Source organism: Plectropomus leopardus, chromosome 24, assembly GCF_026936395.1.
Source record: "Plectropomus leopardus strain MGB_pleo_1.0 chromosome 24, ASM2693639v1, whole genome shotgun sequence".
NCBI classification, from domain to species: Eukaryota; Metazoa; Chordata; class Actinopteri; order Perciformes; family Serranidae; genus Plectropomus; species Plectropomus leopardus.
In genome coordinates, this window is record NC_142199.1 from 10216823 (window position 1) to 10232986 (window position 16164).

A 16164-nucleotide genomic window follows, 5' to 3' on the forward strand; every position below is an offset into this window, starting at 1 on the left:
ACTCACTAACAGCGCCATTAATCTCTCTTTTTGGCTCTTAATAAACAAAGCTGTTAATTCTTACAATTTTACAGCTGACAGTGCCTGGATAAATGTGTGCAAACCTATGACAGCCTAATACAAATGTCTGTTTACAATGGGCTTATTGATGATTTAAAGATATGTGGTTTGGAAGAGACACCAGGAGGTGAGGATATGAATGATTCCTTCTCTGTGAGGCTGAGAAATTTACTGTCATACAAACCCAGACATCTCTCAGCATGTGGGTGGAGATAGGGTTATCTAGGCCACAAGGTTATTGCATTTTGATACCACAAAACAACTGGGTTACACAAGATTAGCATGTGAGTAATGAGGCGAGTGGCTGGATTACACACAAGTTTCCTGATGTGTTTAATCTCCTCATTACATCCATCCATTGTCCTTGAAATAAGGAAAACACTGAGCGGTTACTTTGGGATTGACACTATAAACTGTTGGAGTAATTACAAATGATGTGAGTCAGCACAAATTTAAACAGGCAAGTTTTTGGAGAAAGAATGCTGCCAAATGTGCTCAATACATCTTACAAATCTAGCATTAACTAGGTTATTCTAAGAGGGACTGGCAAATACAATGATGGAGAGTGCCAAAGTTATCATCAGATTTGGCATACTTATTACCCGTGCGACTGTAAATCAAAACGTTTGGAACTGACTGCAGATTAAGGTTATGACTAATGTTTATTATCATTACCTCAAAGATTAGATTAATCATTTATTGTACAAAGAGTCAGTAAATGGAGGGAAGTGCCCATCTCTTCATCTTTAAATTGCTTGCTTTGTCTGACAAAGAGACCAAACCTCTTCTTGTCACATCACACAGTTTAAGCTTATATCGTTATCTGTCATTACCTAATAATACGCAATGAACACTTCATCAATACTTGAGGCTGAATCCGACATTACATCACTAAATATTCATTTTTCATTCTCTAACACACACAAAAAGACTTATATAACTTATATGACTTATATATATACACACACATTATACAGACTTATAATAACTTTCAGGATGGCTCATGCACTCCTTTGTATTGGTAGGGAAGGGCAGGTTTCCACAGTAACTACACTATTAACTTAATGCAGATATTAGTGGCCACTTCTTGTCATCTGAGCCATAACTTATGTCCCTCTCAATCACAAGGATTTTTATTAATTGAGTGTTAGCATGAAGAGGATGACAGACAGCATCTGAGAAAATAAATGCAGCATCTGGCAAGTTGATTAATTTGTTGATTATGTTTACATTTATCTGAGCAATCGGTTAGTCCAAAAATGTCAGAACAATCCAAAGAGCCAAAAGGTCAAGTATTTAAATGTCTTACTTTGTCAAAAACATAATGATTTTCCTTTTATAATGAGAGGGGCCCTTACACACCCACACCAAGGCAAACTGCCTTGTGTCACCATGTAGAAGGTGCAATATATGACATTCAGAACATCAATGAAGCAGCAAACTATTATTATTAGCAAACTGCTGCCTATCTGCACTGTACAGTACCTGGCCTGGGCGTGCACAGGAGAGCGATGCTCACATGGACAGTATGAGCACCAGCCTGGATAGTGTGCAGCACAGAGCAGCAGTGTTGCAGCAGTATTTACATACTGTTAGCCCTGACCGCTTTGTTAACATTGTTTTTGGGGAGATATTTTTGATCCGATGACATATGTGAAATCAATGGATCCTTATATTTTTATATGGAGAGCAGAATATCCAGCCACGTGACACATGATGGATACAGCACAGTGAGTTGACTAACCACATGCTGTATCTGAATTTGTATGATAATGACTTGACCTCAACCGTATGCAAATGAGGTCCATCCTTCACAACCCAATATACAGATGAAACTGTCATACTAGGCAGTGCTGATCAAATATAAATCAAGATTTTGTTACTGCATTGGCTATTTTTAACCTAAATTGTTTTTCAGAGACATATTTTAGTGTATAATTTGAATGCTTGTGACCTGGCCACAATCTTAAAAACCAGGCTTAAAAACCATCGGTTTTAATCACCACTGATAACGCAGCCTTGGTGCGGAAGCATAATGCCCACACCCCAGTTAGTCCAGTGAGCTAACTGCCATTAACACTGCAAGATCTGTCAGCACTGTAGCCGTTGTTAGGACTGTTAGCTCTGTTGGCATGGCTGATTTCGATCTGCTCCAAAATTCAATGGGTTCTTCCTTTGCCAATACCACACCCCTTCTACCAAGTTTAATGAAAATCGGCTCTGTAGTATTTTCCATAATCCTGCTGACAAATGCACAAACAGACAACATAAACCAAACAAATTGAGCTATAAATACATGACCTAGGTGGAGCTGATTACATTAAACAGCAAAGCAGAAAATCACATTCTGAGACGCAGGGAAAATCAAATGCCTACTATTTTCCTTAATAAGTAACTTAAACAATTAATCAATGACTGTTGCCCTTTGAATTTTCTGACAACGAACTAATAAATAATCTACTTATTGCTCCAGCCTTAGTTCTGTGATTGGCCCCCTGTCACAAGCATGGGCTGATCACAGGAGGGCTGCGGTGAGGCCCTAAAGGGCCCCTCGAAGCAGCCAGCTAGGCGTGTCTACGGAGGGGTTATCTGAGGAACCGAGCTATCATTCAGCCCTCCCTGGCCTCCATCTCCACTCCTCCATCGCAGCTCCTCTTAACCATGGCCAGATGTGCTGCTGGCTTCTCTCCAGCTCAACACTAAACCACTGACTGACTTACTGCCTTTAGAGCCAGAGACATTAAGTTTAAGTCTACCCTAAAACTAAATACGCCGTTCTGTTAACACGGTGAAGAAGAAATCTCATTCAATGCAGAAACTTGTCAGAGCTGGGCTCTGAGAGGCTGCTCTAATAAACTGAGTGCTGACATTAGTGGTTTGTAGATTTTGAACCATTAAAGGATGACTTTGGTGTTTTTCAGTGTGGCCCCTATTTTTCCCATGTTTTTTTGTGTTGAGATGACAAATGAGAGAAACAATTTTTGCAGCAGGCCAAGTACTGAGCAAGACCGTTGCAGCCAGTAGAAACAAAATAGGCTGCAATGTAACCATTTGGGGCAATTATGCACCTTCAACCACTGAAGGTATTTGGTTTTGCCACTGACAGGCTCACATTGTTATTTTAAGTGTCTGACAACATTACAGAGAGGATCCTAACAGAGGTTGACCTTTTTGTTTAGCCAGAAACAGCTTTGAAATCGCTATTGTCAAGCACACCAAACTCCATTTACATAAACAGCAATTTTAGCGTGTGCAGAGCCAGCATGTTTTCGCATCTGATTGGGTGAATTTAGGGTTAATTTCAACCAAATCAGAGATGGTGATTGTTGAAAGAGTGGAAAGATAAACCATGACAGTTTCAGGTTTTAGTTTGTTTCTGTCAACTTTGAATGAAGTGTGTTTATGATGACAAAATTATTGTTTTATTAAAATGGAGTCTGGTGGGTTTGCGAATGATAGCGATTTCGGTTCTGTTTCTGGTTAAACAAAAAAGATCTTACTCTTTAGCAAAAAGGTCCTTCTCTGTAGGAATCCTCTCCACAATACTGTCAGACATTTAGAATAACAATCTGAGCCTGTTAGTGGCAAAAAAGATTAAGTGGAAGAACATAAGCGGTGCACAACTGCCCCAAGTTGTTATATTTCAGCCTTTTTTGCAGTTGCCGCCAGCAATGCTTTCCCTCAGTGATGCTCCAGTTTTTAAAAATTGTTCCCAATAGTGACTTAGACACAAAAACATGATAAATAGGGTCCAGGTAAAACATAACAACTTTACCCTTTAAATTAGCATTAGTTCTTTGCCAGTTAAATGTTAAGTCAAGATTTTTAGGGTGGATAAACTAAAAAAAACATGTTCAAGATCACTGTTGAGAAACTACTGATTCAGATTTTAGGGTGGATTTTCACTTAACAGAAATGAGCCGTAATGCTAAGCAGTATCGTTAGTGGTCTGCCCGCAGAGTCAGAGGGGGAGTACTGTTTCCCATACACTTTTCCACAAGCCTTGTATCCTCTGCATCCTGACTGACCAGAACACAAAAAGCCTCTCCCTCCCTGCATCGCTCACATTAATGTGAGATCAATCACACTTATTTCAAAACGCTGGCTGGCTTTCTAACCAGGTCAACCTACTTTTTTTCCCCCCACCAACAAGACACTTGGCTCATGCTGTCATTGCACAACAGTGTGCTGAAACTGAGCGACATGCTTTTCTAACAAGCCATGTAGGTGCAAAACAAACTCGGTTTCATGTTATTAGTTCACACAGTGAGGGAGGGAGAGAACCGCTGGGTGCAGTAGTTAGGTTCTTCAAAAGGTCACTGGTGAGAGTCTGTGTGTTAGCAGGTAGCTGTGGTGATGAGGGATCGATGACCCCCCGTGCGGGGTCATGTGTAGATCTAAGGTGACATACGAACTGGTGGAGTGAGAGGGTGAGTGGACTGAAGGTGATAAAAAGGCAGGTCATAACTTCCATCTCACCGCAACACAAGATCTATAAACACAAGTGTTGCATACACAAATGGATGCACACTCCGACCACAACACACACCAGATGAATACTGGAGGAAGAAATTATCAATCAGCAGTAAGCAGCAGCACATGACATCCAGGACTGTGACTTGCTCCTGCCTCTCTGGGCTCTAACACTTTATACTGCATACCAGCACACTGACCCAGTTCTCACACAGCCTCGGCCCCTGCTGCTTGTGCTCCCCAGAGAAGTAAGGACGGAAGAAAGACAAAGAAAGAAATGGTGATGCGACTCGACAGAGAAGAAGAGACAGGGGACGAGGAAAGGAGATGGGAAAAATGGAAGGACGACAAGCAAACACGGAAAGCTGAATCAGAGTCTCAAACAGGAGGCCAGCTGGTGTGACCGTATTGATCACAGTGCAGTAGTAAGCTGCTGTAAGGGATCAAAGATGCATAGTGTGCTTTTCCTCAAGTCTAAACAGGAATTTAAAAATTACACTTGAAGTATGTAGAAGTAAAAGTCAGCCAGAAAATGCTGTAAATGCTGTTTTTTTAATGTAATAATATTTGCAAATTGGGTAAAGGAGTGTGTGACGTCACATGTTTGTGAGTCTTTGTGTGTGTGTGTGTGTGTGTCTGTGAGAGAGAGGGAGGGAAAGAACAGAAACACCAAAGTGAGTCTCTTTTTTTAAAAAAAGTGACAATTCATAATCAATGTCTACAATATATTAATTTCATATATCCCTCGTGCATCAAACCATGATACATTGAGTATATTCAATACATCACACACCCTGAAGATATTTCTATGTCACTTACTAATCACTTGCTAATTTGCAAGTTTTTGAAGCAGAGAAAGACGCAAGTGGGACTCTCATTATAAGAAAACATCCTTTGCCTTGGAATGATGTCATTAAAATAACAGGGAACCTAGAGAATATTTTGGAAATGATTTAACTGCATGCAGTAGGACTGAGAGCAAGTTGAGTGAAAAGAAAAAAAGAGCTCTTGAAAATCATCCCATCAATGATTGGGACTGGGAAATGAGATCAATTTGCACATTAAAACAAGAAATGTCTTGAGGAGATGTGGCCTCAAAGAGAAGGAGCTGTCAAGTAAAAGGCGCTGGAGAAAGACAACGAAAGACTGTCTTGTCCGCCAGCGCCTTTGTGTCTCATCTCAACACCACTCGGGTAATGAGGTTTCTCAATGAGCTTCACACAGACACGCACACACACACAAGGACCGACACACACAGAGAGTTTTGTTCAGGCAGCATGGCCAGTCAGGGGACGCTGTGGGTCTTGTGACACCCATTAGGGAGAGGGTCACTGTGGGGGAGATGGGGACAAAAGAGATGTGTCAGCTAGAGAGGATGCAGAGTGTGTGTTTGTGTGTGTGTCCGACTTAACTTGAGCTTGAAATGTTTTACACTCATCTATTTAGAAAGAGCACAAACGAATGCTAGGCTGTGTGTGCTAACAGTGTGTGGATAACAGAAAAAGGGCGCGAGTGTGACATAACATGGGCCCCTGGCCCCTGTTGAAACGCGGGTGACACATTTAACAGCCCCTGATGCTGACCTAAAAGCTACTCAGCCAATCAGCAGCCAGGCTCCCAGGACCTTTAGCAATGAGCTCTATACAGGAGTCATTCATTGGGCTAACAGGCAAGCCCTCTGCGACCACAAGATCCAGCAGTGGCAGCTTATCCAAGGCTCTTAATCTGACTGGCAAAACTGTCATACATCCATTAAATAATAATTACAAGACTTCTGTAAGATCCCACAATCATGATTTTCTAAAAGATGTAAAATCTGTAACTTTTCCACATCTAAAAACAACTAGACCAATGCCGTATAAGCTTTGTAACTACATTATTCAAAGTCTTTCTAACAATGTCATTATAGAAATCTGTCATTATAGTCGGTGCCGCTTTATGCATGCGTCAGGGTTGTGGTTGTCTGCCAGAAGATGTCATACATTAGGTTTTTATCCAGTTTTAAGATGCACTTCTATATTTTTTAGATCTTGGTCGATGTTAAGTTATCAGAGAAACAAGCTGCACAAACATAAGCAGCAGCACACTGTCGGAAAAACAGATTTTAATGTGAAACTGCTTTATTCAATGTTTTTACTAGTTTAAATGACCTGGTCCATTTGCTTTGGAGAGGAGACCTCTAAGGATAATTCAGCTCCCGCTAAAACCACCTCAACAATAAACACTGAAGGAATGAACTGAAGGAACTGAATGCAATGATAGCATTTCTCTGTTTTTGGTACTGTTTTGACTGAGAGACCCTTTGCAGCAGAAATTACATATTGCCCAAGCCTTGAAATATTAAATCTGAATTGACCTTAAATAAATATGGGGATGAAAACAGTGAGTACATAAAATTTCTGTGTTTCGGCATTTCATCTACACGCAGAGTGTTTTGGGTCACTGAAAACACAGCTATTGTAAAACTCCAAAGGGAAAATGAGTTTTGGGCTTTGGACATTAAGAGGATGTGACGTTATCTCTTTTGAGAGGTGTCACAAATAAGGTGTCATATTGTGTAACAGCAGATACAGCTCTAATAGTGCTACTTCTAACCTTGCCAAGGGACTTTTTACACATTTACACATCAATGTTTAGTTACTCGTCCAATATATTGAGGAACAGAGGCGTCAAAATGCACTTCTCAGGTCATTGCTCCAGGTAGCCTTGTGGTAAAAGCTTTTTTCAGGCTTTTAATTCACCAACATCTTTTTTTCATGTTGGCTTAGCATGCTCTTGACGGCACTTCAACTATGTTTTGCATTTTCATTGAGATGGAGATTATTTTTTTTATTACATTGCTTGTGTGGACAGGATTTTTTTTAGAGAATAAATAAGATGAAAACCCTGCAGTCCATGTCGACTCTACCTCAATAATCCAGAATCATGAGGCTCTATAACAAACTGCTGGAAACGGCGTTGCTCTGTCACATGATTAAGCCTGGATGCCCTATAGGCAGTGGCATGATGGGGGTCCACAAGGATTAAACTTAAGTCAGACAACACCTCCGACCCCTTCTATGCTGAGCTGATGTGCCAACAACATGGCATCACTGACTGGATGTACAACCTGCAGCCTCCATCTTTTATTTGCAGACTGCATTACGATTCCAGCAACAGCCTCTTTTATAAAATCCACAATATGAACAAACACTCAGAGCACCTTGCTGCTTTGATAACCACTGCCCTGAGGTAAGCACCAGTCTCGCCCAGCACCATATGGCACTGGTGGGCATTTGACAGATTGCTCGAGAGGTTCAGCTCCCTCCTCAGCAGCGGCTCCCACCCCTCGTGCCTGTCAGGCATAGCTAGCCCCCTGAGGAGAGGGCTTCTTGTCCTGAGGGCAGGGGCGAGGCTGCCACTAAGGTTGGGAAGAAAACAAAGGAAAGAGGTGGAGGACGGTGCTGGGAGAAGAGCTGCTGAGCTAGGAAATGTGTCTTTAGCATACCGTGCTGTCGGGCGCAAACCTCCTATTTCCAAAATTGGTATTTTTCAGGATTTAGAAAGAACGCTGTTTTTAAAAGGATCCGATTGAGATAGGTTTAGTCACAAGTTTTTTAAAATACATTTTGTTTGTTGAGAAATGGTAAAACTTAGACTTAGACTTAGACGACTTTATTGATCCCCGGAGGGAAATTTAGTTGTCACAGCAGCTTGGCACGTAAGACATACAGAGACATACACAGAAAAATAAGAAAAATAATAGAAGATAGAAATAAACATAAATATATAAAAATAGAATAAATAGAATGTTGAACCCACTGACAAACGCAGAGGGGGACCAATAGAATTAATTTATGAAAAAAATGAAAATAGTGAAATGTGAAGATGTGAGGTTTGCGCCCAACAACGACAATATGATATAATAATAATAATAAGCTTTATTTGTATAGAACCCTTCATACAAGAAATGCAGCCCAACATGCTTTACAACAAAGAAATTACATGCACCAAGTGCTTCACCACATATCACTGGATACTTAGCACTAGAAAAGCCTGTTCACCCTTTGAAATCTGGAACAACATCACTTTTTTTGTGCTGGTTTCAGATGTCTTTCAGGAGTATTTAAAACTTTGAGCAAATTGGTGTGATTTCTTTCAAAAATGTGAAAAAAGGCAATGAGCAACTTGGCAGAAATTTTAAGAAATTGCAAGAACATAGTCGATTTTAGCAGAATGTTATCTTTTCTTTTTTTAAGCTAGAAAAAAATGTCTCATAATTGCATATTCAAAATTATGTTACAGAATTATTATCATTATAAGCATTTTTCTAGCTCATTTCCTTGTTTGTTTGTTGTTTTTCAACTCTATCTCTCTTTTTTCTTGCACTTTTACATATTTTTGGGGTAATTTCTTCTTTCACCGATCATTGCCTTCCCATGTGTTTAAAAGAAATCAAGCCAATTTGCTCAAGTGTCAAAGGTTTGAAGCAGCATTATGCAACTTTTAGTTGATTATTGTGTCTCATTCACAGGTCGTCAAAAACCAACGTGTTTGGTTGATGGTCGAAGAGAAGCTGCTGTTTTAATAGTGGTGCACATGCACATAAAAAAAATTCTTTCCTTTTGGTGCTTCTGCTTGGTGAGTATTCAGCTATATGACCTTGCTTGTGATAATCAGTGTCATTGATTTTAACCACTGGATAAACACACATGCATGCACATAAAACATGATGGATTAAAAAAAGTGGTGGCACAGCACCCCATGGATGCATAGCAGGCAGAGAGGCAGGTCAGCAGGGGCTCTGGTGCCTCAGGCCTGACTATATATGGCCATTCTGTAGAGCGGAGGGAATCTTCTCTGCATACCACGCACAATTTGAGGAATTATGTCTTTTTCTATGTTATTATTACTCTCCCTTTCTCTTTTTTTTAAATTCCTATATCCAGACTGGGGCACCTGAGATGGTGTACTGCGCCAGCTGGGTCAGTGCCAGCTGATAACGAGTGAAGGAGAGAGATTCTCTTTGTGCAGTGCAGAGTAGTGCTTTAAAGAGTGCAGGTCTAATGCATTATTTTAAAATCACTTGAAACCAACCGTGGATAGTTATTTGCAACAAACATGGAGGCAAAGACATCATGCAGCACAAAATCATGTGGTTAAAACCAGTGGTGGAATGTAACTGAGTACATTTACTCAAGCACAGTACTATAGTGAAAGATTTACAGTACCTGTACTTTGAGTATTTTGTTTTCTTGTCACTTTATACTTAACTTCACTACAATTTTTGCATCCAAAACATAAGCACATATAAAATATGATATTTTCTCATGAATTAAATTATCAATCAGTTTATACGAGCACAGCTGCAATGCTTAGATGATAAATCTGTCAACTGACATAAAACTGGTTAAACTGGTTAACACAACTGGTTAAAACACAGGTTTGGGTTGCAATTAATTTTCTTTGTGGCCACGTTTTTAGCACAAGCACACAACTACAATACTTTTTGCTCATAGTGATAATACTGTACACAAGTGTGTTCACTCTGGATATAGATCCAGGCTTACATTCCGATAAGCCAGCTGGCCAAAGATAAATACAGTGATTTAAAACAAGGCTTTTTAGCCATAACGTCATTTTCATGATGGCCGTCATTCAAAATCTGCTCTGCTGCATTTTCAGAAGTCGACTGTAATCTGGCACCCCTCCAGGAGCAACGGCTGCCCTCTTGGCAGAGAGTGCGGCCAGAGAGCCAGCAGCACAGCACGGCCACAAGAACCTTGACATGGCATTTCGGGTCTTAGAGAACAGCGTGGTTCTTTAATTTTCTGGGTAAAGCTGCACAGAGTATAACACAGCAGAGATAATAGAAATAGATTTTGTTGGGTACTGATTCTAGGTCAGCAGTGATAGGTCTTATGTTTTTTCAAAATCATCAAAATAATGATTTGAATCTGATTTGAGTCCTGGAGTGGATGATTGCTCTTTCCATACGTTAAGAGCTAATAAGATCAGATCAATGGATGAGAGGAACAGCTGCTGCAGAGGCAAGTGAATGCAAACTTTTAGACCCAGTGCAATTAATAATTAAGTTTCACTTTTACTGCACCTCACGTTCTGCTGCTCTATCTGTGCCCACAGTTCATTCTGTGCGCCCAGAGTGTGGTGCAATGAATAACCTAATGGTATAGTACATGTATATGTTCCAATAGCGTTACGAATTAAAGATACAAATTCCAAAATACAAAATCAATTTGTGGCAGCAGATGTTACAATCATGGCAGGTTGCCACAAAATAAATGAATGTGTATGAAACACTTAGATAATAACTTATGATCTTATGATGACAATAACTATGACGAAATGTACTGATACCTTTGTTAATGAATAAAAATGAGATGAAAATGTTGGGGGAGGTGACATGGGAAGAAATCGTATAAGAGCTGATCTCTGCAACCCAACCTTAAACTCAATTTTTATCAAGATTAAACATTGTACTTCCTATAGTCCGCCTTTAACGACAAAAAAGTCAACGGAAATTGTCTAAACAGAATCAAAAGTCACCACAATCCAAAGAGTAAAGAAGCTTGGTCACATTGTGTGATCTAAAAGGGCCTTGCAATCTGTGACCGAGTGCTTGACAAAGCAGAAAAAGGCCTCAGAGGGAGAAGAAACTCCACCCCGTTTTTCAGTTGGGGGGCTGTTGTGATTATTCAGTCGGTTGGCGTTTGAAACACACAAACTCCTCCTTTCTGTGGATCTAACTGACTGAAGAGACCCAAAGAGCAAGGAGACAAACTCAGCTTTGTGAGAGTGGCAGGCAGGTTCTGTCTGGATCTGGACAGCTGCTCTTCTACCAGTTGCAGCCACCCCCCTCCTATGCCCCCCCCACCCTCCACCACCACAGGCCACATGCTCATTCAACTGGTTAACATGACAGTCAATGCAGTGACCGACAGCTGATCGAAAGGAGGCTACTGCAGCGAGCTACAGTCAGCCATGACTTTAGACAGTTTGGCTTATCTCATGCAGGCCGTGTCTTTGTGTTAACTGCAGGCTAATCTGACAGCCCTCTCTTGTACGAGCTCCATTCCCACACAGCAGCAAATAGAATTAGCATTGGACAGTGAATGGAGCGAGAGATTAAAGGGACAAAAAAGAGGGAGAAGCAGTAATTCTCCGTCCCCATGCGCCCAGCTTAAAACCATCTGGTGGCAAGATAGCATGCGAGCAGTTCCTAATGACAATCATCCGGCTCCTTCTCTCCGCAGTGCATTTCAGGTGTGGCGATCGTATGAGCAAACAGATGCTGCGTGTGAGTTTAGGCGGATGGGGGGACCTGGAAGTTCACTGCACTGGGGGACTGAATGCAGGTCACTAGAGCACTGTGGGCTGTCAGATTTAAATACTCAGCTTAGCTTGCCGCTTAGTGCACAAAATTATGTTTTTTGGAAAGCCGGGCTTAGGAAACTAGATGTCTGCTTAACATATAGGCATGTGGTTAAATGTCATGTAGCAGTAGGGAACAAAATGGAGCCTCCTGACTAGCAAGCTGCAGCAATAACAACACAAGCAGGCCTAAGATTAGCCTATTACGGATGTTTCTCCAATCCAAACACATCACCACATCTTTTGACTTCTACATGCTGCTTCACCCTCTCCTCTCCCTCCTTGGCGATGTCTTTCAACAGCCGCAATGTTAATTTTCAACAGAGAAATGTGACACCAAGAGCAGATGGCCCCTGGAGTGGGATTCCCATCCACTGAGCTGGAAAAGTCCTGATTTAAACAGGATATGAAATTTGCTTTTGTTAAAAGAAAAAAAAAAGAATGAGCTGAAGAAGGGCTGAGCGTTATGGTGAAAATCAAAAACACAATATTTTTTTAGCAAATACCTTAATATTTATATTGAGACGATATTGTTGGTGCTGTCACAAAATATTCAATTATATTTTTGATGAGTAATTATCATTAATGTGGGTATAATGTCTCAGAAGACTTAAATCAGTTCATTATTTTCTTTATCAATCAGTCAGTTGCCAGAAAATGGTGAAAAATGGCAATCAATGTTTTCCAAAGCCAAAGATAGTTTTGTCATAGGGAGTAGAGAAACCAGAAAATATTTAAATTCAGGAAGCTTGAACCAGAGATTTTTCTCTCTTTTCCTTAAAAAATTACTCGTTAATTGCGGTTTAGTTAATAGAAGGCAACTAATCGATCGTCATAGTAAAAACAAATAGCAGAACAGCTAGAATAATCTCATAAACTCAGAAAATGTCATCATTTTACTGTAACACAGCCGTTACAACTAGTAAAAGACAACACTTATGATATCAAAAATCTACGATGATATTCAGTCTCACATCACAATATTAACATAATATTGACATATTGCCCAGCCCCGAGCTCAAGACTGAGACAGCAGGATGATGACAGATTCTCCATCCTTGCCTCCTCACCTAGTTTTCAGGGAGGCAGGTGACGCAAGATAGGTGATGCATCAGACTGTCTGGTTCAGTCTTTACGCACACCTCCAAGCTGAACAATGATCACACTGAAACCAAAACAAACTACTGTGCCTAGAAACCAACATTTCATCTGCTACTTTGATCTTAATCATCCATGATGTGGTCTGATTGCAACATTATAAGGTCAGATCCTTTGTTTCAGCCTTGATAAGGAGGAAAAAAACATTCACTATCCTGAGCATTCACAGTGAAAACAGGACAGGCCATGCACTGCGCCTCCAACCAACCTTGTATACTTGTCCATAGGTGCCATTTCCAACTACCTCCACCAATTCAAATATCCCAGCAGGGTCCTGAAAAGAAAAACACAGAAAGGCGATTCAGTGTGAATAAATAGCAATGCTTATATTTATGTTTTCTACACATCATGGTCCAGTGTGAGCCAGCTGTTGCGCCCTGATCTCCCCTACATGCCAAATGCATCTCGAACAAAGGAAAACCAGACACTGGCAACACCTCGCTATGGCTCAGCGGTCATTTTCAACACTTCAGCTCTAACAAGAAGGGACATTTAAGAGCAGGTTAAAACTCCATGTTAGCCAGACTTGCAGACGTTTGTTTTATCGAACATTGAGGAATAAAATCGGGCAAAACAACAACAAAAAACACACAAACAGGCTCGGTTCGGCAGCACTCACCCGCAATGAAGCCAAGTCTATGTCTACTAGACTTTTAGCTGGAGAGTCGTTCGCCATCTTTCAAATAAAAGCCGAGCTTTCCTTTGCGTTTACGAAGAAATAAATGTCGCTGTATCATTTGCGGGGACTTCGGCGGTGGATTAAACAGAGGCCGTCGCGTATTCCTCTCTGTGGGATCCGTTTCTTAGCAGTAAACGCTGGGCTCCATGTTGAGGTGGCAGCAGCGGGCTCCCTGTCCGCTCTCTCTCTGCTCGTGCCACTGGCGTCAAGCTAAGCGGAAAACGTTCACTTCCGCCTGCAAGTTTCAGCATAAAAGCCTCACTGATATCCTATTTCCATTGTTTTTTTTAAACAAAGTCACTGAAATACATTGGATTACATTTTAATAATTTGAAAACTAGGTCAAATTGACTTAGTTTCTTTCAAATAATGCAAATAAGGCAATAAGCAACTTAGAAGAAATCAGCAAATTAGTACTCACCCAAAAAAAATGCAAAAAACTTTCTTTTCATGTCCTTTTATATTTAATCTCCACTATATTTCAGAGGGAAATATTAGAATATTTACTTTACTACATTTATAAGATTTTTGCATAAAAAACACAAGAGTTTTTCTTTTTTAAATGGTGTTTTGCTTGTAATACAGCAGTTCATAGTACAACTGAAACAATTAGTTGATTCATCAATTAGCTGATAACGATTAAACAACCATTTGGGTAATTTTTTTCAATTCTCTCTCTCTCTCTCTCTCTATAAATATATATATATATATATAATTTGGGGTTTGTGGTGTGTTTTCTTCTATTTTATATCATTTTGAGTTCTTAGTGTGTTTTTTCCATTTCATGTTAATGATTTTATGGTGGTTTCTTTTTTTTTTTTTTTTTTGTTTTTGTTTTTTTAGATTTTTTGCATTGGGTACTATTATTTTTAACACTTTAAGCACATGTTCCTGATTACACTTACTTGCCTTTACTTAAATAACATTGTCAACGCACGACTTTTACTTGTAACAGAGTATTTTCACAGGGTGGTGTTAGTACTTCTACTTAAGTAAATTACCCGAATACTTCTTCCACCACTGATAATTACCACGTTGTTTATACTTTTTTTTCATTCTGAAAGTCAAATTGGCCGATTTCCGCTTTCATTCTTCCTCCTTCTGTCCGACTTGACGCATTTTTGATTGAGAGCCGCACAAACACAGGAAGCCGGTCGGCTTCACACAGAAAGAAAAGGGCTGGGCCTCAATCCATCAAGCATGGATACCGAGATGATCTTTAATACACTGTGTACACAGATGCACCCAAACACTTGTATACCAACCTGCGTTTTTATCTATGAACAGCTCACGCGAGCGGTTAGGCTGGGAGAGAGAAATAGAGGCAGACAGGCGCGGACCCCCCACCTCACCACACAGCATCCTTATGGACATGCGCATGTTCCAGTGTCAATATTGGTAATCATGGGTGTGGCAAGTGAACAATCTCAGGAGTGATGCTGTTAGTGCAGTGGCTCCCAAAGCAGCATGGTACAGAGGAACAAATGACTTCATTCAAACATAACCCATCCCGATATTTAATACCGGCTTTTAAGATTTAATGTTTCACTACCTTCCTCAAATCATATCCAAATAACAGTATTTTATTGCATCATGTTTCTAAATTGAGTGTTTTGGGAATGAGATTTTGGAGGGTCGCTCTCCGTTTAAAAAAGTGGTAACACAATAGCATTTTACTTCAAGCCATGTGATGCAACTTCTCCTCTTGTCTTGAAATGTGATACATTAAACATTTATGATATTAACATTATCAGTATATGCATTTTTTTTTAAAGTTTATGAAAACAGATTTTCCAGAAAATTAAAATTATTTTTTGTCCATAATTCTATGGTTAATTGTTATCCTGCTGGACAAACAAAAAATCCTTACATACCAGTGTATTGTTCATCCAGAGGACGGTACTGTTTGAAATACAATAATTGAGCTCAGTCCATTCAGACTGCAGCATCTGCTTCTGATCACAACAAATCAATGTATGGGATATTGAATTCTGAAAGGTTTGTCGGTATTGCACCCAAAGGTGCTTCTTTTAAATAACACGACCACCTTGTTGATTTAGGTTTTTAGGTTTTTTTTTAACTTCTGTTCTTCGCTTTTTCTTGTGGTAAAGCCACTGAATTTCATGTATGATGCAATATAGTATAGTAAAAACGATATTATTTAAGGACTATTCTGGCTGGGGTGTGAATTTTATCCAGTTTTATCGGCCAATATTGGCTATATTGGTGTCAGATTTTTTGTTGTCTGTGCAACATGCAGTCTTATTAATATCAATGTGCAGTCTTATTATTTCCATGTGTAATCGGTGTAAATTTGTGTATTTTTTTAACTTGAGTTTTGTGTCTTGTTTTTTACTATGTATATTGTTCTTTTACGTTATTTATCTTGTACATACCTGCTTCAATGTCCCTTTGCTGCTGTA

General features: G+C 39.9%; 1 protein-coding gene across 14 annotated transcripts in view; it reads right to left on the reverse strand.

Moving 5' to 3' along the window:
* The window catches only part of LOC121962849 (mitogen-activated protein kinase kinase kinase kinase 4-like), a 46513-nt gene extending 32561 nt beyond the window's left edge, over positions 1–13952 (reverse strand). For 12 of the 14 annotated variants that reach the window (XM_088074255.1, XM_088074262.1, XM_088074254.1 and 9 more), the window contains exons 1-2: positions 13682–13952; positions 13271–13336 (exon numbers count right to left, since the gene is read on the reverse strand). In XM_088074255.1, the coding sequence (XP_087930381.1) occupies positions 13271–13336; positions 13682–13738 (123 nt within the window). In that variant the 5' untranslated portion in view covers positions 13739–13952. The remainder of the gene's footprint in view (positions 1–13270; positions 13337–13681) is intronic. The other 2 variants (XM_088074260.1, XM_088074259.1) reach the window with 1 other exon arrangement.
* Positions 13953–16164: the final 2212 nt, after the last annotated feature.